At 42.5% G+C, this 24,754-nt stretch overlaps 1 protein-coding gene and 1 long non-coding RNA gene across 2 annotated transcripts in view; one reads left to right on the top strand and one right to left on the bottom strand.

Moving 5' to 3' along the window:
- Nucleotides 1-21,030, bottom strand: part of Slc30a5 (solute carrier family 30 member 5) — a 30,534-nt gene extending 9,504 nt beyond the window's left edge. The window contains exons 1-10 of the mRNA XM_090331770.1: nt 20,683-21,030; nt 17,129-17,251; nt 14,522-14,588; nt 11,485-11,570; nt 10,151-10,238; nt 8,922-9,009; nt 6,258-6,334; nt 4,505-4,675; nt 1,634-1,922; nt 190-398 (exon numbers count right to left, since the gene is read on the bottom strand). Coding sequence (XP_090187896.1) covers nt 190-398; nt 1,634-1,922; nt 4,505-4,675; nt 6,258-6,334; nt 8,922-9,009; nt 10,151-10,238; nt 11,485-11,570; nt 14,522-14,588; nt 17,129-17,251; nt 20,683-20,765 — 1,281 coding nt within the window. The 5' untranslated portion in view covers nt 20,766-21,030. The remainder of the gene's footprint in view (nt 1-189; nt 399-1,633; nt 1,923-4,504; nt 4,676-6,257; nt 6,335-8,921; nt 9,010-10,150; nt 10,239-11,484; nt 11,571-14,521; nt 14,589-17,128; nt 17,252-20,682) is intronic.
- A 68-nt stretch (nt 21,031-21,098) lies between these two features.
- On the top strand, nt 21,099-23,227 carry LOC150064352 (uncharacterized). The gene is made up of 3 exons (XR_016535257.1): nt 21,099-21,222; nt 21,459-21,518; nt 22,636-23,227. It is a non-coding gene; the product is annotated as an uncharacterized LOC150064352 (long non-coding RNA).
- The last annotated feature ends 1,527 nt before the right edge of the window (nt 23,228-24,754 follow it).

Below are 24,754 nucleotides of genomic sequence, written 5' to 3'. Positions count from 1 at the left end.
TTATCAATTGATTCAATGCAATTTAATAAGTTCCCAAGCTTAAAAAATTACTTAGAATATAATCTTTCTACTATTTAATGTAAATTATAGCCCACCTCTATCAGAAAATGGGAAGTACTAAGAATATACTGTTCTGTCAAAATTAAATTGAGTCTTAAGAGATGCCATTGAAATTAAAAAAAATCTTACCAGATTCAAGCACAAGAAGTAAAAGATCTGCCTAGAGTCACTCTCCTCAAGAATCTGTTTTAGTGATTCCTTAATAAATCTAGGAACAGACTGAGAGCTATGGTGAAAAGCATCACCCATGAAGTTATAAAGAGGTGTTCCTTCAGGAGAATATCCAATAAAGGTACCTTTCTGTCCTCTCTTAGAGGGAGATGATAAGATGTTGGCAGCTAGAATGAGAGAAAAAAGAACATTACACAGTTTACAAAGTAGAGGCTATCAAACACCAACAAGGTAACTGAGCAAGCACTAAAATGCAAGCACTGAAAAATATTCAAAACTGAGTAACTAATTTGGAAATCTAAGTCCATAAAGATTAACTGATGAGGGCAGGGAATTTAGCCTAGTGGTAGAGTGTCGGGGTCTGGGAGCGGGGTGAAGTGGCGACCAGACTCCAGGTATAGATCTAGATCTGACTTTATTTTAGAAATACAGATCAAGAGATGGCTGCCATGTCATACCTGCAGCAAATAGGGGACCTTTCTGATGGTGGTGTCCTGAGACACACCCCACTTACGGGGAGTTTCTGGGAGCTCCTGCTCGAGGTGGAACAGCCAGGGCCCTCTGGTTCCTGACTGCTCAGGTCACTGGGTGTGCCCAGGAGCATACATGCCTTTCAGCACATAGTTGAGGAAGCACAAATAGCAACCTGGGCTTCTACGCCACCAGCTAGAAGGCTGCGCAGTAGAGTGCTTGCCTAGCATGCATGAAGACCTGGGTTTGATTTCTCAGTACCACATTCACAGAAAAAAGCCAGAACTGGTGCTGTGGCTCAAATGGTAAAGCTCTAGTCTTGGGAAAGCCCAAGGACAGTGCCCAGGTCCTGAGTTCAAGGCCCAAGACTGCCCCCCCCCCAAAAAAAATATATATATATATATTAACTGATGAAAATAAAAACAAGGGGAAGCTGGCGCTGGTGGCTCACACCTGTAATCCTAGCTGCTCAGGAGGCTGAGATCTCAGGATCTCAGTTCAAAGCCAATCCCAGACATGGAAGTCCTTGAGATTCTTTTTTTTTTTTTTTTTTTTGCCAGTCCTGGGCTTGAGCTCAGGGACTGAGCTCTGTCCTTGGGATTTCTCAAGGCTAGAGCTCTACCACTTGAGCCTCAGCACCACTGCCAGCTTTTTCCTGTGTATGTGGTACCAAGGAATCGAACCCAGGTCTTCGTGCATGCTAGGCAGGCATTCTACCACTAGGCCAAACTCCCGGCCCCAGTCCTTGAGACTCTTATCTCCACTTAACCAGCAGAAAACACAAGTGGAAATGGCACTGTGGCTCAAGTAGTAGAGTACTAGCCTTGAGCTGAAGAGCTCAGGGACAATGCCCAGGCCCAGAGTTTAAGCCCCATGACTGACCAACTGATGAAAACCAAAATGTAAAAAACAAGGGGTAGTTTCTACTTACACAAAATGAAGAACACAGCGCTCACAACCACTCCTCCAGACAGGACATGTTCAGTGCTCTCCTCATGTGCTGCTTTGTTCATAGCCCGAAGCTGATCTGTTATTGGATGTGTCCAAAAATTCCCCAAAAGGAGAGCACTAATAAAAATGGGAAAGGACCCGTAGCAGGCACATCTGGAAACTTCCATTTTGACCAAACAAATGGAATTCACATAGAAGTCCAGGATCATGACAAAAAAGATAACTGTTGTAAAAGGCATAATGAGAGAAAACCAAGACTCAACTTTACTCTGGAAGAAAAAGAAAAAAAGAGAAGAGTCAATATGACATGAATATACTGTTTGTATTTTATAAATACTTTTCTTAATCCTTTTATATTTAAGCAATTATTCTCATGCTTTAATATGCTAACATAACACAAAATGCTAACATATATGGGACTAGAGCACCAACAGTGAGGGAAAAAGCTGAGGGAAAGCCCTAAAAGCCCAGTACCAGCAGGATTAAAAAAAAAAAAAAAGCCAATATAGAAGAGCTCTAAGATTTTGTAACATTTTATCAGTATTCTCCAAAATATTCAAAAAATATTAATAAAATTTAGTAATGGGGCTTGACTACAGAGTCTCAAAATTGCTATGCGGGTGGTAAACCACTTGAGCCACACCTCCAGTCCCTTTGTGCATTGGTTATTTTCAAGGTAGGGTCTCCTTTTAGGCCCAGGCCAGCCTGGGCTGTGTTCCTCCTGCTTGTGCTTGCCCTTGTTGCTAGCATGACAGGTATGTGGTATGAGCCATTGTGTTTCCCTTGCAGGTGGGATATTGAGCTGCAGTGACCAGCCATTGAGTGAGACAGGGTCTCTAAGAAAGGCTGGGCATGGCTGGTCCTTACTTTGTTTACTTGACTGCTAAATTTTATGGAGACTGATAAGAAGGGCTCTGCTGGTTCACATCTGTAATTGTAGCTACTCAGGAAACAAAGATCTTGGAATCCTAATTCAAAGTCATCCCAGAAGACAAATCCCAAGACTCTTATTTCCAATTAAGCAGCAAAAAGCCTGAACCAGAGGTATGGCTCAGGCGATAGTGCCAGCAGTGAGCAAAAAGCTGAATAACAACAAGAGGCCCAGAGTTTATACCTGGGCATTAGTATGAAAAACCAAACCAAACCAAACTACAAAGAAAAAAAATCCAGGTATAATTTGGCCACTTTAACTCAAATTAAAAAAAAAATGCAATGTACTAATTGTTTCCTTTTTTACCTTTGCATTTTTTTTTTTTTTGGTGCCAGTCCTTGGACTTTCTTCAAGGCTAGCACTCTACCACTGAAGCCACAGCACCACTTTCGGCTTTTCTATATATATGTGGTACTGAGGAATTGAACCCCGGTCTTTGTGCATGCTAGGCAAGCACTCTACCACCAGGCCAAACTCCCAGCCACCTTTGCATGTTTTTAACAGCATATATTTATTGTGTAAGTGGGATTTTACTGTGACTTTTTTTTTCTATCTGGTCCTAGGGCTTTAATTCAAGGCCTGAGCACTGTCCCTGAGCTTCTCTATGCTCAAGGCTAGAACTCTACCATTTGAGCCACAGTACCACATATGGCCTTTTCTGTGTATGTAGTACCGAGGAATCAAACCCAGGGCTTCATGCTTGGTAGGCAAGCACTCTACAACTAGGTCACACTCTTAATCTTACTGTGAATTTTTTTTTTTTTTTTTTGCCAGTCCTGGGCTTGAGCTCAGGGCTTGAGCACTGTCCTTGGACTTTCTCAAGGCTAGAGCTCTACCACTTGAGCCTCAGCACCAATTCTGGCTTTTTTCTATGTATGTGGTACTGAGGAATCGAACCCGGGTCTTCGTGCATGCTAGGCAAGCACTTTAACCACTAGGCCAAACTCCCGGCCCTGAATTTTTTTTTTTGTCAGTCATGGGGCTTGAATTCTGGCCCTAGGTGCTGTCTCTAAGCTCTTCAGCTCAACAGTATTACCCTAACTCTTGAGCCACAGAGCAACTTCCGGTTTTCTTGGTGGTTAAATGGAGATAAGAGACTGACAGACTTTAGTGCAGGGGCTGGCTTTGAACCATGATCCTCAGATCTCAGCCTCCTGCATAGGTAGGATTACAGGTATGAGCCACCATGCCCAGCCCTACTATAAAATGTTCATACATGTCAATAATGTATCTTGATGAATGTCCTTTTTATTTTTTCTTTCTTTTTCTCCTATTTGTTTGTTGTGAGGTTTGAACTCAGGGCCGGGGGCTGTCCCTGAGTTTTTTGCTCAAGGCTAGCACTCTACCACTTTAAGCTACAGTGCCACTTCTAAAGTTTTCTGGAAGTAACTGGAGAGTTTCACACACTTTACTAGCTTTGAATTGTGATCCTTAAAGCTCAGCCTTTTGAGTAGTTACAATTTTAGGTATGAGCCACGGGTGCCTGGCTCTACTTTCTTCTCATCCCCTCTTCTTTTTAAAAGTTTCAACAGGAGCTGGGCGTGGTGGCTCATGCCTGTAATCTTAGCTACTCAGGAGGCTGAGAACTGAGGATAGTGGTTCAAAGCCAGCCTGGGCACTAAAGTCCATGAGACTCTTATTCAATTATCCATCAGAAAACCAGAAGTCACACTGTGGCTCAAGGGGTAGGGTGGTAGTCTTGAGCTGAAGAGGTCAGGGACAACGCCCAGGCCCAAAGTTCAAGTCCCCCCAAAAAACAGTTTCAACAGGTGTTACTGTTGTATTTCCATACATACAAAGAAACTTCTTTGATCATATTCACTCATTAACGCTCTTCCTTAGTCCACCTGCTGGTGTGAACTAAAATTTCTGAGCAACATCAATTCATTTTACTTACTGCCAATAAATTCCTCCTCTTACCTCAGTTGTCACAGAAAGAACAATGACCCATGGGCATAAGAGAAGCACAGAAACAAGCTGGGATAAGGCTTGAAGACGTTTGGCTCCACCCACATCTAGAGCGAGCTTTCTGGAAGCTGTGTGAAAACCAACTTTACAACATAAAGCTAGTACTAGCAACAATACTCCACCCTAGAAGTAAAATCAGAAAAAGCTCATCAGAAATCCATACAAACCCATATTCAACCCTTAAATATATAAGTTAAAAAAACCCTAAGATTCCCCTCCCTCCCCCGACCTGTATCTTCAGTTATTTTGCTACTCAAATGACAAGCAATGGTGGAGGTAAGTAAGTCTCATGGACTTTCCTGCCTCTCTCAGAGTAGCTAGGATCACAGGTATGAGCCCCCAGGGTCTGGTCCAGTTCTGGCTTTCTGCTGGATAACTGCAGCTAAGAGTCCTCAAAGGGCAATCTCCAGGTATCAGTCTAAGTAGCCAGGACTATAGACATAAGTCATAAGGGCCAGTGTTTATTTTTTTTTCTTTTGCCAGGCCTGGGATTTGAGGTCAGGGCCTGGGCACTGTCCCTGAGCTTCTACTGCTCAAGGCTAGCACTCTTATTTGAGCCACAGTGCCACTTCTGGCCTTTTCTGATTATGTGGTACTGAGGAATCAAATCCAGGGCAGCTTCATGCATGCTACACAAGCACTCTACCATTAAACCACATTCCCAGCCCCAAGGGCCAGTGTTTTTGTTTGGAAGTGCTTTACTTGCACCCACAAAATTAACAAAAGGTAGAATAAAGGCTAGGTACCATAGCCTCTACTTTGCATCTGTCTTTGATCTGGGCTAGTCTCTTCTGTAGTTGTTTGCAGTTACTTTGGGTTCTAAGAAGGACAGAACTTGTTGATAGCATGTTTACAAAGTCTGGAGGAAACTGCCTCAAAGGAAGAGGACAGCCAAAAAGCTCAGAACAGACTACCTACCAGGCTTGTTGTTCACTCCCTGTGGCTTTTTTGTGGGTCATGGGACTTGAACTCTGCCTGGGAGCCGTCCCTGAGCTCTTCAGCTCAAGGCTACTGCCCTACCCACTTCCCATTTTCTAGAGGTTAATTGGAGATAAGAGTCTCAGGTCCTTTTGTGACTTGGCTGGCTTTGAACCCTGATCCTCAGATCTCAGCCTCCTGAGTAGCTAGGATTATAGACCTGAGCCACTGTGCCTGGCCTCTGTGGCACTTCTAAAAACCACAACTGAGATAATGGTCAAAAAGGCTACAACTGTGACTGTAACATCTTTGGCCTTCTCCAAAGTTCAACTAATAGCTCACGTGTGTACTCATAAATGAGATGGCAAAAGATATACTGACATGCTCTCTCCCCATGGCATGCATGTGCCACATAATACATCTCGCCTTCTTAAAACTTCTGTATTTTTATTTTTTTGTTCCAGTCCTGTGGCTTGAACTCAGGGCTTAGGCACTGTACCTGAGTTTCTTTTGCTCAAGACTACCTCTCTAACACTTGAGCTACAGAGCCACTTCTGGTGTTTTCTGGGTATGTGGTACTGAGGAATTTAACACAAGACTTTATGCATGCAAGACAAGCACTCTACCACTAAGCCACATTTCCAGCCTACTGTCTCTATGCTTTACCATACATTCAGTGTTTAGGACTGAGTAATGGGATCTGACATGAAACTGATGGGAGTTTGGGCTTAGAGTATAAAACTCCAAGTATGTTTTGATTACATTAACAACAAAGAAATGAACATACCTTGTGATCTGCCACACCTAAGAAGGCAATAGCTGTGTACAGCATGTGAGTTAGTGCACTGTCATGATGTCCTTCAGCTAAGGGAGTTGGAATAAAGGAAAAAAATTGCAAGTATCAACTCTTTAATATCTCAGGTACATATAAAAGTTTGGATGCCTTATTTTGGTTTAATTATAGAATAGACTGAGTGCCCCAAATTTGACTTTCAACAATTCATTTCTCTCTTTTTTTGTATGTGTGTGCTGGTCCTGCCTGGGCTATTAAGCTCTAGGCTAGCATTCCACCATTTGAGCCACAGCACTACTTCTGGTTTTCTGGTGCTTAACTGGAGATTCAAGGCCTTTTCTGCCGCAGCAGCTTTGAACTGGAATCCTCAGATCTCTGCCTTCTGAGTAGGTAGGATTATAGGTATGAGGCATCAGTGCCTAGCAATGTTTTTCTTTTTTTCCTTTTCCATTTTTTTTTCCCAGTCCTGGGGCTTGAACTCAGGGCCTGGGCATTGTCCTTGAGCTTTCTCAAGTCTAGTATACTACCACTTGAACCATGGTAATACTTCAGGCTTTTTCTGTGTATGTGGCACTGAGGAATTGAACCCAGGGCTTCATGCAAGCTAGGCACGCACGCTGTCACTAGGCTACACTCTTGGCCCCAGTATTTCTCTTACAACCACTTAAATTTCAATTTTGTTCTAGGAAATCATTTATACCTACATCTATCTATCTATCTATCTATCTATCTATCTATCTATCTATCTATACATATATCTATATATTTTTGGTATCTCTGTGTAGCCCATGTTGGCCTCAAACTTGGGATTCTTTTGCCTCAGCTTCTTTAATGCTGGGATCATACCCAGCTTTTGTATTTGTGGCTTTCAAAAACAATTCCAGTATTGCTTACGATATAGTGGCTAAATTCTGTACTTGATCTCCAAAAGTCACATGCTTCTACATTATAAGTACAATACAGACAAGAACAAGCTTTTTTTCCCCTCTTTCTTTCTGTCATACTTTTTTTTTTTTTTTTTTTGCCAGTCCCAGGCTTTGAGCTCAGGGTTTGAGCACTATCCTTGGACCTTCTCAAGGCTAGAGCTCTACTACTTGAGCCACAGCACCATTTCTGGCTTTTTTTTTTCTTTCTCTATATGTGGTACCAAGGAATCGAACCTGGGTCTTCGTGCACACTAGGTAAGCACTCTACCACTAGGCCAAATTCCCAGCCCTCTGGCTTTTTCTATATATGTAGTACCGATGAATTGAACCTGGGTCTTTTAGCATGCTAGGCAAGCACTCTACCACCAGGCCAAACTCCCAGCCCAAGAACAAGCAATCTTTTTGGCTGTACTTTTTTTTTTTTGGCCAGTCTTGGGGGTTGAATTTAGGACCTGAACACTGTCCTTGGGTCTTCTCAAGGCTAGAGCTCTACCACTTGACCCAAAGCACCACTTCTGGCTTTCTCTATATATGTGGTAGTAAAGAATTGAACACAGGTCTTTGTGCATACTAGGCAAGCACGCTACCATTAGGTAAAACTCCTTGCACTTTTTTTTTTTTTTTTGCCAGTCCTGGGCTTGAGCTCAGGGCCTGAGCACTGTCCTTGGACTTTCTCAAGGCTAGAGCTCTACCACTTGAGCCTCAGCACCACTTCTGGCTTTTATCTATGTATGTGGTACCGAGGAATCGAACCCGGGTCTTCATGCATGCTAGGCAAGCACTTTAACCACTAGGCCAAACTCCCGGCCCTCCTTGCACTTTTAAACTGATACGTCAAATTAGTCTTGAATGTGTCTTCTAAATTACTGACTATACAGGCCCCAGCAAAAAAATAAGTAAACAATGACTGGTTAGCTTGATGTATGTAAGAGAGAGAGAGAGTGGTGAGCTGTCAAGAATAGCAAAGTGAAAAGCAGGGAAAGGAAATTATGCTTTTTGCCAAACACACTAGAATACTCTAAAATATTTTTTTTTTGGGGGGGGTGTCTTGGAGCTTGAAGTGGGCCTGGGCACTGTCCCTGAGCTCATCAGCTCAAGGCTACTGCCCTACCCTTAAGCCAAGCTCCATTTCCCATTTTCTAGAGGTTAATTGGAGATAAGAATCTCAGGTCCTTTTGTGCCTAGGCTGGCTTTGAACCTTGATCCTCAGATCTCAGCCTCCTGAGTAGTTAGGATTACAGGTGTGAGCCACCTCTCCTGGTTTTAAAATATTGTTTTCAATGTCCACAAATTTTGAAAATTTAGAACACTAATTTTTTTTTTATTGTTGTTGTTCCTCATGGGGCTTGAACTCATGGCCTAGGCACTGTCCCTGAACATTTTTGCTAGCACTCTACCACTTTAAGCCACAGTTTCACTACTAGTTTTCTGGTGGTTAATTGAAGATAAGAGTCTAATGGACTTGCTTGTCCCAGGCTAGCTTCCAAACCTCAATCTTCAGATCTCAGCTTTCTGAGTAGCTAGGAGGTGTGAGCCATCGGCACTCAGCTTAGAACACTAAATTTTGATACTATAAAATTATTCAGGATGAACCTGTTCATTTGAATACTGATTAGGCTGTTTACATTAATCTATGAACTCATTTATGATGGATATGTTTACTTCACTTCCCCCCCCCCAATTCTACTATTCTATTTTTCTTGATTTTAATAACTCTATTGTAAAAGGATACGATGTTCAGCCATTTTAGCCATGAGATCATCATTGTCGAAAAGTAATAAACAGATCACAGCAATAATGAAAAAAGCAGCCCCCCTTGTCTGAAAATGAAGAAAAAAATAAAAGATGGCTTCTTTGAAAATAATTTTTATTTTGTAAGTACATACTCAAATAAATTATTAAAAAATAAAGTTAAAAAAACAAAACAAAACAAAACCATGACATTAAAGTCTTATGTAAGCATACAATAATAGTATACTACAAAAGTGATTTAATAAATTTAAGGGCATTTAAGACATACAGTATTGACATCTTCAGTCATTTTCTTACTAACTTCACTAGACATTAATATGAATTATTGTTTTCAGAACTAATTTTTTATTTTTCATAGAACTGGGTTTGAACTTACAAGATTTAAGGTTGAGGAGCCCAATATAAAGGAAATCTTTTTGGCAACATGACTAATTTTTTTTTTTTTTTTTTTTTTGGCCAGTTGTGAGGCTTGAACTCAGGACCTGGACACTGTCCCTGAGCTTTTTTTTTTTTTGTGGGTCATAGGGCTTGAATTTGTTTTTTTTATTTCACTTTATTTTTGGCTAGTCCTGGGGCTTGAAATCAGGGCCTGGGCTTCTTTTTGCTCAAGGTTAGCACTCTACCACTTGAGCCACATCGCCACTTCTGGCTTTTTCTGGGTATGTCGTACTGAGGAAATAAAACCCAGGGCTTCATGCATGTAAGGCAAGTATTCTACCACTAAGCTACTAAGGCTACACAGCCCTACCCCTGGAGCCACAGCATGACTTCTGGTTTTCTAGTGGTTAACTGGAGATAAGAGTCTTATGGACTTTAGTGTCCCGGCTCCTCACTGTATTCTTATAAATGGTAAAAGATAGACTTGAAGCTAGAAACTAGTGACTCAGGCCCCTAAAACTGACTCCTCAGAAGGCTGATTATCTGAGGATTATGGTTCAAACTTGTCCTGGGCTGAAATGTCCCTGGGACTCTGATCTCAAAGTTATCAGCAAAAGCTAGCAGTGGAAATGTGGCTCATGTGCTAGTATTAGCCTTGATCAAAAAAGGCCAAGCAAGAACATAGGGCTGAGTTCCAGTCTTTGCACTGTTGCATGTGTATTCCTGTGTATACACACACACAGACACACACTACATTTTAGTTTTTTAATTTGGATAGCATCTTACACCTATACTTTTAATTTATAAATAACTGAGAATGGAAAATTCTACCTTTGCTGGTCCTCCTCCAGAACTAGTGAACAAAACACTGAGTAGTGAGATGACAACGATATCACTGTGCTCAAATAGCAGCAAAGTCCTATAAAAAATAAAGTATCATTTTTAAATTATGTCTAATGTTAGGAAGCACAAGCTCAACTAGAATAACAAAATATGTCTAGAGAAGTGGAGCTGCGGTTCAAGTGGTAGGATGCAAGCTTTGGAAAGGTTAAAGTTAGTAGGTTGATCACAAACACATGCACACACACATACAGAGCGCACACACATATAGAGAATACATTAAAAAAAAGTTAAAGTTAGCAGTTTGAAGTTCTTCAAGTATAGCAATAATATTTTTGTTGTTGTTCTTGGTTGTGGAGCTTGAACTCTGGGCTTGGGCGCTATCCCTGAGCTCTTCAGCTCAAGGCTACTGTCCTCCCCCTTAAGCCACAGCACTACTTCCAGTTTTCTAGGGGTTAACTGGTGATAAGAGTCTCATGGTCTTTAGTGCCTGGGCTGGCTTTGACCTCGATCCTCAGATCTCAACCTTCTGACTAGCTAAGATTACAGGCATGAGCCACTGCATCTGGCTATAGTAACAGATTTTCATCTACTTGTTAAATTGGCATGCTTCTTCTTTACCCAAAAATGTATATTAAAAGCACACTGGGGTGTGGGGGGAGGGAGATTATACAGATCTAGGAGAATAAAAATGAGAATAATCTATTTAGCTCACTCACTATATGTTTAATATGAGTACTGACATTCCTTATTTTTGAGGGGGGAAAGGGAGGGTTAATTGTGGGGCTTGAACTCCAGGCCTGGGTGCTGTCCCTGAGCTCTTCAGCTCAATAGGCTAGTGCTCTACCACTTAAGCCACAGCACCACTTCCAGTTTTCTGGTGGTTCATTAGAGTCTCATGGAATTCTTATGCCTGGGCAGGCTCTGAACTGAAACCCTCAGATCTCTTGAGTAGCTAGGATTACAGGCATGAGCCACCAGTGCCCACTGTATAGGTTTACGTTTTTATTTACCATTTCAGACTTTTTGGCTTTTGAACCAGTTGTAAAAAGGGGTCAGTGATTTTATTAACTTTTTTGGGTTTTAAAGAGTAAAATGTGACACATTACAAATAAATATACCAGTGGTGTTCACCAAAGAATTAGCCCACAAACTTAACTGGTTCCTCTCTCTTTCTTCCTCCCCTCCTCCTGCCTTTTATGTTCCTCCTTCCCTGACCATTTCACTTGAGATCTACCCAATGTTATAGACATGCTAGAATCATTTGTATAAATATTTGACATAAAATATCAAGAGATAGGACATTCACCTGTGTTTTTATTTACCTTAGTGGTCCACAAAGAGTAAGGCCAAAAAACCACAAGAGTGAAATGATACAGCCAGCAATAGCATGTTTAAATATTTTGATCCACTGTAGGTAAAAACAAAAAGTGAGAATTTCAGTCATCTTTTAACAATAATGAACCTTTGAAAGGCTAAATAAATATCTACAGCTAGCTATTTAGCTATATTTTATTTTTGGTTGGTTGTGGAAGTTGAACACAGGGTCTAGGTACTGTTCCTGAGCTTTCTGTCTCAAGGCTAATACTCTGCCACTTTGAATCACAGCTCTACTTCCAGTTTTTCGGTGGTTAATTGGAGATAAGTGTCTCATGGACTCTCCTGTGTGGCTAGTTTCAAACTGTGATCCTCAGATCTCAACTTCCTGTATAGCTAGGATTAAAGGTGTGAGCCACTAGAACTAGGAAAATTTATATATTTAAAAAAGATGGCCCAGTGCTGTGGCTCATTCCTGTAATCCTAGCTACTCAGGAGGCTGAGATCTGAGGATCAAGGTTCAAAGCCAGCCTGGGCACTAAAAGGGCACTAAAAAGTCCGTGAGGCTCTCAACCACCAGAAAACCAGAAGTGGTGCTATGACTCAAGGAGTAAGGAAGTAGCCTTGAGCTGAAGAGCTCAGGGACAACTCTCCGGCCCAGAGTTCAAGTCCCACAACTGCCCAAAAAAAAAAAAAGGATAACATGCTGGGGCTGCGGATGTGGCTAAGTGGTAGAGTGGGAATCCCTCTAGCATACATGAAGCCCTAGGTTTGATTCCTTAGTACAACATAAACAGAAAGGTTGGGAGTGGCACTGTGGCTTCAATGGTAGAATGTGAGCTTTGAGCTAAAGAAGCTGAGGGGCACTGTCTAGGACCCAAGATCAAGCCCCAGGACTGCCGATACATAGATAAATAAACAAATAAAAATGCTAAGACCTCTTGACTAACTCTACAGTTATTGATCTTTTTTTTTGCCAGTCCTGGACTTGAGCTCAGGGCTTGAGCACAGTCCTTGGACTTTCTCAAGGCTAGAGCTCTACCACTTGAGCCTCAGCACCAAGTCCGGCTTTTTGCTATGTATGTGGGGTACCGAGGAATCGAACCTGGGTCTTCGTGCATGCTAGGCAAGCACTCTGCCACTAGGCCAAACTCCTGGCCCAGTTATTGATCTTTTATTTCCTAAAAATACTTAATGATTTAGAATTTCAATTCTTTTCCATCAGGAATTTTTAGTGCTCTTATTACTGGCCAACTGAGAAAGCAATTTAAAATACTAATCCTATTAAAAAATGCTCTTGGTATCTAAAAAAAAAAAATCATGGTACAGGATTACTTGTGGTATAAAGTAACTGATAGTTAAGTTCAACTCAGGGCAAGAAGGTTCTGCAGAATGAGGGCACTTCTGGTATAAAATTCCCTAAGGGTGACATACTGTACCTTAGGACATACTGCATGCACACTATATACCTATCAGGTACTGTTCTGGTAACTTTACATGTATAACTCCATCCATTTCCCACAGCTCTACTTGAAAAAAAGGTATTTCTATTTTATAGGCAAGCAAATTAAGGCAACAGAAATAAGTAGCTTGCATAAATTTTTAAGGTGGATGGATACAACATGAGTATCTCTGACTCTCATAGCCTCATTGCCAAATCCTGTGCTTCACCAACTTCCCAGTGACATTCTAGGTTCTTTTTTTTTTTTTTTTGCCAGTCCTGGGCTTAAGCTCAGGGCCTGAGCACTGTCCTTGGATTTTTCTCAAGGCTAGAGCTCTACCACTTGAGCCTCAGCACCACTTCTGGCTTTTTCTAAGAATGTGGTACCAAGGAATCGAACCTGGGTCTTCGTGCATGCCAGGCAAGCACTCTACCACTAGACCAAACTCCCGGCCTCATTCTAGGTTCTTGTGCATGCCTCAGGTCTTACTGGCATACCTTTCTGGATAAGGACACTTTATTATAGTACATGCTTAATTTTTTTTTCTACGCTGCTGAAATCTCTTTGTATAACTATTTAAAGATATTGAAATATGGCCAGGAGCATGGCCTACTGGTAGAGTGCCTGCCTAGCATGCACAAAGTCCTGGTTTTGATTCCCTGGTACCACATACACAGCAAAAGTTGGAAGTGGTGGGCCGGGAGTTTGGCCTAGTGGTTAAAGTGCTTGCCTAGCATGCATGAAGACCTGGGTTCGATTCCTCGGTACCACATACATAGAAAAAAGTCGGAAGTGGTGCTGAGGCTCAAGTGGTAGAGCTCTAGCCTTGAGAAAGTCCAAGGACAGTGCTCAGGCCCTGAGCTCAAGCCCAGGACTGGCAAAAAACAAAAAACAAAAGTTGGAAGTGGTATTGTGGTCAAGTGGTAGAGTGCTAGCTTTGAGACAGTGCCCAGGCCCAGAGTTCAAGCCCCACAACCGTCAAAAAACAAGCAGTCAGGCAAGCAAAAAGATATTGAGTTAAAAATTTTTTTTGGTCAGTCCCAGGCTTTGAACTCAAGGCTTAGGCACTGTCCTTAAGCCACTTCCAGATTTTTCTGAGTTTACTGGAGATGAGTCTCTTGCCTTGGTTGGGTCTGAATGATGATCCTCAGATCTTAGTCTCTGGAGTAGCTAGGATTATAGCCATGAGCCATTGGTGCCAGCTTAAAATTTTCTATTCTTGTTGGTACTGTGCACGCGTGTGTGCATGTGATAGAGAGAGAGAGAGAGAGAGAGGGAGGGAGGGAGGGAGAGAGAGGGGGGGAGAGAGAGAGAATCTTGAGGCTTGAACTTGCTTTTAGTCTTTTTTTGGTTCTAGTGATTGAATGTACTTGCTAGGCAAGCCCTTTACTATTGAACTATATCCTAGTCTCTTCGGCAGTTTTAGACACTTCATTATCTTGGGATTTTTACACCTTATTCTTGAAGCCTCAATCCTGGAAAGATAAGTCAAAAGCAAGCTAACTGAAGATTTTCTGTTAATTCTGATGGGAAAAACGGGTGCTCTATGCTGGTCCACTGAATGGGAAGTGACTACGAATAAACGATTCTGTAAATACCTTACCTGGTGTTTTGTAATAGTTTTCCCAGAAGAAAATGGTTTTTGAAACAAAACCATAAAAAATGCAGTCCTGAAATATTGAAACAGTAGCGTGTTAATATTAATCAACATTACACACAAAATACAGTTTTAAGTAAGGACATTTATTATAAACAAACACTAATGAACTACTGGAGATCAGCCAGGAACAAGTGGCTGATGCCTGTAATTCTACCTACTTAGGAGGCTGAAATCTGGAGGATCAAGGTTTAAAGCCAGCACAGAGAGTCAAGTCCTCAAAACTCTGTCTGAGAAGAAAAAAAAAAAAGCAGAGCTGGAGATGCCGCCCAAATGATAGAGCCTTGCTGAGCAAGCAAGCTTAGTGTTAGGCCAAGTTCATCCCAGTAACAAAAAGAAATGCTAAAAAATGACACTTATTCTTTAAGAGACTTGCATGGCAATATTTTATTAAGTTTACTTTTCTAATAGTTTTCAGAACCAGTTCACAAGCCAAATCTCAGTATTTTATTATTTTTATTACCAGTCCTGGGACTTGAGCCTCAGAGCTTGGGAACTGTCCTTGGACACTTTTTGCTCAAGGCTAATGCTCTGCCACTTAAGCCACAGAGCCACTTCTGGGTTTTTTCTGTGTATGTGGTACTGAGGAATTGAACCCAAAGCTTCATGCCTACTACCACTAGGCTATGCTCCCGGCCTGTATTTTTTTTTGCCAGTCCTGGGCTTGAGCTCAGGGCCTGAGCACTGTCCTTGGACTTTCTCAAGGCTAGAGCTCTACCACTTGAGCCTCAGCACCACTTCCGGTTTTTTTCTATGTATGTGGCACCAAGGAATCGAACCCGGGTCTTCATGCATGCTAGGCAAGCACTTTAACCACTAGGCCAAACTCCCGGCCCTGTATTTTATTTTTTAAAGCAATATCTAGCTATATAACCCAGATTAGCTTCAAGTTCTTGATCCTCCTGACTCAGTTTTCCTAGTGCTGGGATTACAGTTGTGTGCCAATTCCCTTGACTCTCAGTATTTTTAAATACCCTGAAACTCCAAAGAAAACAATTTTCTTTCTCTAAAATTCGGTAATTAATTTTGAAACAGCATAACAGAAGTGAAGTGCTAGTGATGTGTCCCTATTGTTTATATTGTGAAAAATTATATAAAAACACATTAATAACACATAAAACTGGTGCTTAAAATTTCCCTAGCTGTTAATGTCTTTCTGAAATACTAAAATTTTATTCCCAAGAATCTTTAGTTTTTTTTTTTTTAAATCAGTAAAGAGTGTGATCATTACCAATCTCTCTCTCTTTCTCTCTCTCGGCCAGTCCTGGGCTTGGGTTCAGGGCTTAAGCACTGTCCTTGGACTTTCTCAAGGCTAGAGCTCTACCACCTGAGCCTCAGCACCACTTCCGGCTTTTTTCTATGTATGTGGTACCAAGGAATCAAACCCAGGTCTTTGTACATGCAAGGCAAGCACTCTACCACTAGGCCAAACTCCTGGGCCTCTCCTTTTTTTTTTTTTTTTTTTTAAAAGGTCTGTGACTGTGAGCCACTTTTGCTCACCAACTGAGCTATGCATCCAACCTCTATAGGTCTGGTTAGTTCGTTCTTTCTCTTTCTTTCATTTTTTTACTTTGCCAGTCCTGGGCTTGAACTCAGGACCTGAGCACTGTCCTTGGGCTTTTTCCTCAAGGCTAGAGCTCCACCACTTGAGCCATAGCACCACTTCTGGACTTTTCTATGTATGTGGTACCGAGGAATCAAACCTAGATCTATTGTGTGTGCTAGGTAAGCACTCTACCACCAGGCCAAATCCTGGCCCCAACACTTTATTCTTTTTTTTTTTTTTTTTTGCCAGTCCTGGGCTTAAGCTCAGGCCCTGAGCACTGTCTTTGGATTTTTCTCAAGGCTAGAACTCTACCACTTGAGCCTCAGCACCACTTCTGGGTTTTTCTAAGTATGTGGTACCAAGGAATCGAACCCGGGTCTTCGTGCATGCTAGGCAAGCACTCTACCAGTAGGCCAAACTCCCGGCCCCCAACACTTTATTCTTGACTGAAGACGGTGCTATATTACTGGGAGAGTTTGAGAATCTTTAGGGTCTCCAAGATGTTCGTGCAAATTTAAAATCATTTTTATAAAAATACCATATTATCTACCCTTGTATCTTACTCTCTGCCGTGTTATCATGCTCTCTCTGAAGTTTACAGTGGTTTTTTGAAATGAGAATTATCATAGGTGACAATGAGGTACTACAACAGTTTGAATGTTGAAGCAGACCTGACAATCTAGCTGTCTCCTTATCAAGACAAATCTAGAGTCTCTGTAACTCAGGTTTGTGTTGAGCTTATGATTCAAGTAGGATCTCAGTGCTATGATTTTGCAGGTAGTTGCCATCATGCTAGGCTATATCAATCCCTTTTCTTATCTTTCTGTAGTTCTAACCTTAGATATGCTTCTATTAAAAAAAAACAAAAAACAACAAGATTCCAAAAAACAAATCCACACAAACTTGTAAGGAAGAATTGCAAAAAACATTCTATATACAGTTTTCTAACAACACTCACTTAAAACAGAATTGTCAAATTAAAAAAAAAAGATTTCCCCCAAACTTACCCAAGTTTTAATATAAAAATGAACTGAACAATGTGCACAACTTTGAGGAGATCATAGGATTCAAAAAGTCCCACAGCTTTCAAAATTTTAGTGAAACATAGTAACACAATATATTTTGTTAATCTGAAAAATAAAAGCAGAAAAAATATTTAGTATCATTTAAATGACAAGGAACTTAGTGACCTTTGCTTTTTATTATTTTGTTGGTTGTGGAACTTGAACTCTGGGCCTGGGCATTGTCCCTGAGTTCTTCAGCTCAAGGCTACTGCCCTACCTCTTGAGCTACAGTGCCACTTCTGGCTTTCTGGTGGTTAACTGGAGATGAGTCTCATGGACTTTAGTGACTGGGCTGGCTTTGAACCAAGATCCTCAGACCTCATCCTCCTAGCTAGGATTACAGGTGTGAGCCACCGTGCCTGGGTATTTTTTTATTTTTATTTTTGCCAATATTGGGATTAAACTCAGGGTGTAGGTGCTGTCCTTTGATATTTTCACTCAAGGATCTTGAGATTGTTTATAAGCTTGAGGTTGGCTTTAAAATCCCAATCCTCAGACTTCTTTCCAATCAACCAGCAAAAACCTAGAAGTGTTAGTTGTGGTTCAAGTAGTAAGGTACCAGCCTATTATTTGGAAAAAGCTAAGGACAGTGCCTAGATGTTGAGTTTAGTTCTCATATGGCAAATGTTTCATATAAAACCATTTCTAGGGGCTAGGAGTGTGGCCCAGTGGTAGAGTGCCTGCCTAGCATGCTTGAAGCTCTGGGTTCGAGGGATTTCTTGGTACCACATACACAGAAAAAGCCAATAGTGGTGCTGTGGCTCAAGTGGTAGAGTGGTAGCACTGAGAGGCTCAGAGACAGTGACTAGGCCCTGAGTTTAAGCCCGAGGAGTGGCAAAAGAAATAACCAAAAAAAAAAAAGGCCACCATTTCAAATTTTTTTCTCACAGGTAATCCATTTGGTATATCATTTCAAATCTTTACCTATGTATGTATACATAAATTGTACTTATTACACATTTGAAATTCTACACTTATTTTGATATTACTATGTGGCTTTCCACATAATGCACACTACCAATCTTTTGTTACCACTGATAAATTAAGAAAATTATTTCAATACTTTAGATAAAAGCTGGATTCTTTGATGTTTAATTTGTTTGTTATTATGTGATGTACAGAGGGATTACTGTTAGTAAAGAATACATAGTCCTGGGGACTGAACCTAGGGCCTGAGCACTGACTTTGGGCTTTTCTCAAGGCTCTACCACTTGAGCCATAACACCATTTCCATTTTTATCTGAGTATGCAGTACCAAGGAATTGAACCTGGGTCTTTGTGCATCCTAGGCAAGCGCTCTACCACTAGGCCAAACTCTTGGCTCCAAGAGTACATTTCTTTTTGACAATGTCATCTCTTTGCCTGTCCTGGGCTTGAGCTCAGGGCCTGAGCACTGTTCTTGGACTTTCTCAAGACTAGAGCTCTACCACTTGAGCTTCAGCACCACTTCCGGCTTTTTTCTATGTATGTGGTACCAAGGAATTGAACCTGGGTCTTCGTGCATGCTAGGCAAGCACTCTACCACTAGGCCAAATTTCCGGCCCCACCTCTTTGATTCTTTTAGACTTTTTTTTTTTTTCTTTTCCAGGCAGTCTTGGGGCTTGAATTCAGGGTCTAGGCTCTGTCCCTGAGCCTCTCTGTGCTCAAGGCTATAGCTCTACCACTTGAGCCACAGCACTGCTTCTGGATTTTTCTGTTTATATGTGGTACCAAGGAACTGAACCCAGGGCTTCATGCATGCTAGGCAAACACTCTCACTAAGCCACATTCCCAGCCCAATTCTTTGATTTTTTTTTTTTAATGAAGTATTTTGGCTGGCGTAAAGATGAAACAGTAGTCTAAGGCACTTTTATATTATAAATACACATTCTTAGTTAAGGAAGCTATTAGCTTCATTTACTTAAGAGTGAAGATATGAGTAAGGGCAAAGAAGAGAGAAAAGGGAGCTTCTTAATAAGGCTAGTAAGTCCTTGGGCCATTGGGGTACCCTCTCCACAACTTTTTTTTGTTTTTGTGGGTCATGGGGCTTGAACTCTGGGCACTGTTCCTGAGCTCTTCAGATCAAAGCTTTTGCCCTACCCTTGAGCCACAGCCCCTCTTCCTGTTTTCTACTGATTAACTGGAGATAAGAGCCTCACACCTTTGTAGTGCCCAGGCTGGCTTTGAACTTCCATCCTCAGATCTTGGCCTGGAGTAGTTAGGAGTACAGGCGTGAGCCACTGCACCAGGCTGTCTCATAAACTCAGAACTGTAATCCTTACATTTCAGGCTCCTGTGTAGCTAGAATTACAGCTACTTGAGCTGTGCTCAACTGTGAGCTGAAGCTCATAGTTCTTTGGATATATAATACTTTAAAAACAACAACAGAAAGATGAGCTCTCCTGTCTCATTCCTGTAATCACAGCTACTCAGGAGGCTGAGATCTGAGAATCATGGTTCAAAGGCAGCCCAGGCAGGAAAATCCATGACACTCTTCATCTCAAATTAACCAGCTAAAAGCTGGAGATAGAGATGTGGTTCAAATGGAAGAGTGCCAGCTTTGAGCACAAAAGCTGAGGGGCAGTGCAGGGAAGGTGTGTAATTCAAGTTCTAGTCAGTAAATGTCTAAAGAACAAAGTTAGAAGGCACTATACATGGATTCTGAAATTAATCAGATTCCCAGTTTAAGAGCAAACAAGTCTGCAAAGAATTACCACTTACCTTCCTAAGATTGTGAGCTCTTGAATAAAAACACTTTTACATTACTTACAGGCCATGAAAATATCAAGTTATAGAAAAACTGCAAGAATTAGCAATAGTCTTTACCTCCATGCTCGGTCCCTCCTGCTTTATTACACTTTCTAAAATCGAGCACAGGCTCCCTCCCCCACACCCCACTGGACTAATTGACACTAAGTGAAATATTACATTCTTTTACTTGTAAATACTGGTATTTCCTAAGAATCTAGACATTCTGCCACAAACCCAGAAGGGTTATCAACAGGCAACTGAAAAGTGAGATGAAACTTTAATCTCTTGTCCATAGTCCAATTTTGTCCATTGCCTAGTCGTGTCCGTCGTGTCCCCTACCACCAAATCTAGGCTAGAATCTCCTATTGCATTTAGCTGTCATGAGTCAACAATTAACACGATATGCTATTATTTACTAAATGCATGGTTCAAAACAGATCGCCAAACTAAATTTATGCTGCAAAATTGTTTCGGCACATTTGATGTTCCTCTCTCTCCACCCCCGTCTCTCAAGAAAACTCGTTAGGAAACTCCATGGCGGGTCTGGGTACCCCGGTACCCTCAGTTCAGGTCTGCCTTCCCGCATGCCCGCTGGTGGACGGCGGGAAGATTAATAAGCAGTCATGAAACTGGGCTCCCTGAGCCACAGCCGGGCGGAAGCGGCCGGCAGCCGGGCGGATCGGCGGTCCGCACGGGGAAGCGCGGGGGACTCGGGCCGAGCCCGACAGCGGGGAGGCCGGGGAAGGGGCGTCAGTCCGGTTCCTTACCGGGCGCTGGGCACGTCCACCGGCCCGAGGCCGCCGCCGCCCCCGGGCCCGGCCAGCGCGTCCCCGCCGTATTTCTCCTCCATCCCGGGGCTCAGGAGTTGCCGCCGCCGCTGTCCCCGCGGCGGGGTCTCTACATGTCTGGCCGCTGCCGCAGAACTGCGGGGCAGGCGCGTCACTCATTCCCCCATGGCCGCTGCCCTGCCGGGTCCCCCGCAACCCAGTTTGCGGCCACCGCTGTCCCCGCTCAGGCTCAAAAGCACGCTCCTGTCCCTAGTAGGCCGCGGACAATTCCGGCGCCGCCGGGCGCAGCGAGGGCGCACCGGCCGAGACGTTACCAAGCCACGTCATCAGGTTCAGTAACCCTCACTTCCGGGGGCGGGGCCAAGTCTGCACCTGCGCACTGCAGAACACACGCCTCCCTCCCTCTGAGGGTCCTCCCACGTCCGGTCACTCGCGGCTCAAATCCCCGCCCCCTAACCAGCCGTCAACGCGGCTGGTGCACATACCTGTTCCTGCAGTGCCACCTATGGGCCATTTTGGGTACAGTGGATTCCTATTGCGCATGGGGGCGGGCACCGAAGGTTCACTCTATATGGTGGAAGAGTAGTCTTCTGCTTTGGGGAGTGTGTGTGTATCTACCAAGCTCTCGCTTGGCTTTACTACTTGAGCCACACCTCCACGTCCCGCGTTAGGGATGCTTAGCCTAGATAGAGTCTGAAACATACCCACTGCCCTGAAAGTTGGGTGCGACCCCGTCTCCCTTTTTCAATCTACAGATTGTGTAACCAACAGTGGAAGGCCGGGACCATCTATCTTCACAAAAGAACAGGACAGAGGTGATGGTTTTCGTGGTTTTTATTTGATTAGGATGGGAGTCCTGGTAGGGATGTCTGAGTTGAGTCCACAGAGGTGAAGCCAGGACAAAACCACATGAAGGGAAGCATGTTTTTAAGTATTTCAGTGAATTTTTAAAAATTTCCTTTTTGAAAAATACAGAATTCGATTCTGGTTCTGGAAACTGCTGTTATCCATGCCTGTCGTCAGAAAGCTAGGAACTTGGGCCGGCATGGTGGCTCACACCTATACTTGTAGCTACTCAGAAGACTGAGGTCTGAGGATCAAGGTTCAAAGCCAGCCCGGGCACAAAAGGACCTGAGACTCTTATCTCCAATTAACCTCTAGAAAACAGGAAGTGGGGCTTGGCTCAAGGGTAGGGCTGTACCCTTGAGCTGAAGAGCTCAGGGACAGCGCCCAGGCTGAGTTCAAGCTCCATGACTGCCCCCTCCCTCCCACAAAAAAAAACCAGAAATGATGCTATGGCTCAAGTGGTAGAGGTCTAGCCTTGGGAGAGCTCAAGGACAGTGTCCAGGCTCTGAGTTCAAGCCCCAGGACCAGCAAACAAAACTAAACGAAAAATAAAAAGAATCTCAAGGACTTTACTGCCTGGGCTGGCTTTGAATCCTAATCTTTAGGTTTCAGCCTCCTGAGTAGCTGAGATTACAGGCATGAGCCACCAGATACTCAGGGCCTGAGCCAGGAAAATAGCTTAAGCCAGGCATGGCAGTATAGCAAGACTGTGTCTTAAAAAGAAACTAGGGGGGCTGGGAGTTGGTTACCACATACCTAAAAAAAGCCAGAAGTGGTGCTGTGGCCCAAGTAGTAGAGCACTAGCCTTGAGAAAGTTCAAGGACAGTGCTCCATGCCCGAGGATTGGCAAAAAAAAAAAAAAGAAAAGAAAAGAAAAAAGAAAAAAAGAAACTGGAAATATATTTTTGAATTGCGAAGTAAAATAAAGTAAAACATCAAAATTCTGATGAATAAACAAAATTACAAATTATTGTGATTATAGTTAAACATTAATCATTGAGTTTGAACATTGACTTAAATTTTTTTTTTGTTTTTCCCCCCTTGGCTGGGATGATTAATCTTGACTGTCAACTCGATTGAGTCCAGAAGTGCTCAGGAGATTAATAGAGGATACCTCTAGGTATGTCTGGGAGGACATGTCTAGAGAAGATCAGCTAAGATCAGAGAAGACCTGTCCCTGACTTCAGTGCCACCATCCGATAGGCTGGGATCCAGACAGAATCAAAAAGGAGAAAGAAGGAAGCCCTTAGTGCTGTGGCTTCTCCTTTCTTTTCCAGTCTTCCGTTAAGGACACCATAGCCTCGGTCATGTGCTCCTGGTGCCATGATGTTCTGCTTCGCCTGCCAAAGACTGATACCTCCAAAACATGGAGTCCAAAGGAAGTCCTTCTTCTCTTCACTTTTGTTTGTCTGGAATTCTGTCACTATGGTGAAAAGTCAGCCCCTCAGGACTCGCCTCAACTACCCAGAGTGAACAAGTGAAGTGGGATGACAAGGCCTGGCTATTCTGACTCAGTGTGTGGCAACTCTGATAGATCTTACCTACTCCAGAGCACAGCCAGGGGCTGAGGCTTGATAGGGCTTGTGTGACTGACTTTTCCCCAGTTCATTCCTGCTGCCCTCCTCTTTTCAATGTATTGTTATATTTGTTGATTACCAATAAATATGTTGCATATGAATTCTAAGCCAATGTCTTTTCTTGGGGAATCTAGCCAAGACAGATATGTTTCCTTTAAAAAGCTTTCAAGTTGGCACATTGAAGGTTTGATAAATACGAAGCAAAGGGTATAGTTCAATGGTACAGTGCCTGCCTAGCCCTGGGCTTTGATTTTGAAAATGAACAAAAACAACCAAAACTACAACAACTATCTTTATGGTCAAGAAGAATGAATTTGGGCCTGGAGTTTGGCCTAGTGGTAGAGTGCTTGCCTAGCATGCATGAAGACCCGGGTTCGATTCCTTGGTACCACATACTTAGAAAAAGCCAGAAGTGGTGCTGAGGCTCAAGTGGTAGAGTTCTAGCATTGAGAAAAATCCAAGGACAGTGCTCAGACCCTGAGCTCAAGCCCAGGACTGGCAAAAAAAAAAAAAAGAAAAAAAGAAGAATGAATTCATGAAGACAGAGGGAGAAGTTAAATGGCCATGATTTGTTTAAGAAAAAGATAAGCAGAACTCGTTTCCTTTTGGTAGGGGGTAAGGGAATGTGTAGAAAGGGAGGAAGGAAGGATGAACAAATGTAGTCATGCCATTCAGTATATACTGTGTGGAAAATGAACTATGTAACTTGCAGGCAGAGACAGGAGGGGGAAACTGGGGGAAAGAAATGGAAGGGGTGATATTGTAAAAAAAAAAAAAAGAAATGTATTTATTACTTGACTTATAAAATGGTAGCCCCTCTATGCTATACATTAATAGTAACTAAAATTTTATTATTATTATTATTATTATTATTATTATTATTATTATTATTTTGCCAGTCCTGGGGCTTCATGAACTCATAGGAAAAGCTACAAACGACCCTTATCAAAGAACTAAGTATAGAGCTATCAGCATGATAGAGTTCCTGTAATCCTAGTTACTGAGTTAGTATGGAAGAGTGGGGACAGCTGAGGTAGATAACCTACTTAAGATCATACAGAGAAGAACCAGCTCAGCTGAGATAAGGAAGTTTAGAGCCCCAGCAGGGATTGTGAAATGAATATTGGCATCTCAATAGTGTTGTACAAGCAATGTAAAATGGTGGCTCATGTCTGTAATCCCTGCTACTTAAGAGGCTGCAATCTCAGGATTGCAGTTCGAAGCCAGGTTGAGCTTGAGCCAGAAGTGGTGGAGTGATTGAAGTGGTGGAATGCCAACCTTGAGTGAAAAAAGCTGCATGAATTCAAGCCTCAGTACACACACACACACACACACACACACACACACACACACACACACACACACACACACATATACACACACACACACACATGCACATGGCAGATGGCAGATGGATGGTAGCCTTAGTTACCTGAGCTGGAGTCCCTGGTATATCCATTCTCCTAGAGAAGCTGAGGTCCACAGTATCATCTAGCCTTGGTCATCAAGTAAGACCCAGGAACCTATCATTCATCCAGTGTATTTAATAGGCACTCGTTTGATATCTAATTTTTGTGTGGGCTAGATGAAAAAACATTGAAACCACTAGAGGACGACATAATACAACC

This window comes from Megascapheus bottae, chromosome 4 (genome assembly GCF_031878675.1).
Source record: "Megascapheus bottae isolate mThoBot1 chromosome 4, mThoBot2.hap1, whole genome shotgun sequence".
In the NCBI taxonomy this organism is placed as follows: domain Eukaryota; kingdom Metazoa; phylum Chordata; class Mammalia; order Rodentia; family Geomyidae; genus Megascapheus; species Megascapheus bottae.
This window is presented reverse-complemented; position numbering and strand designations above follow the sequence as displayed.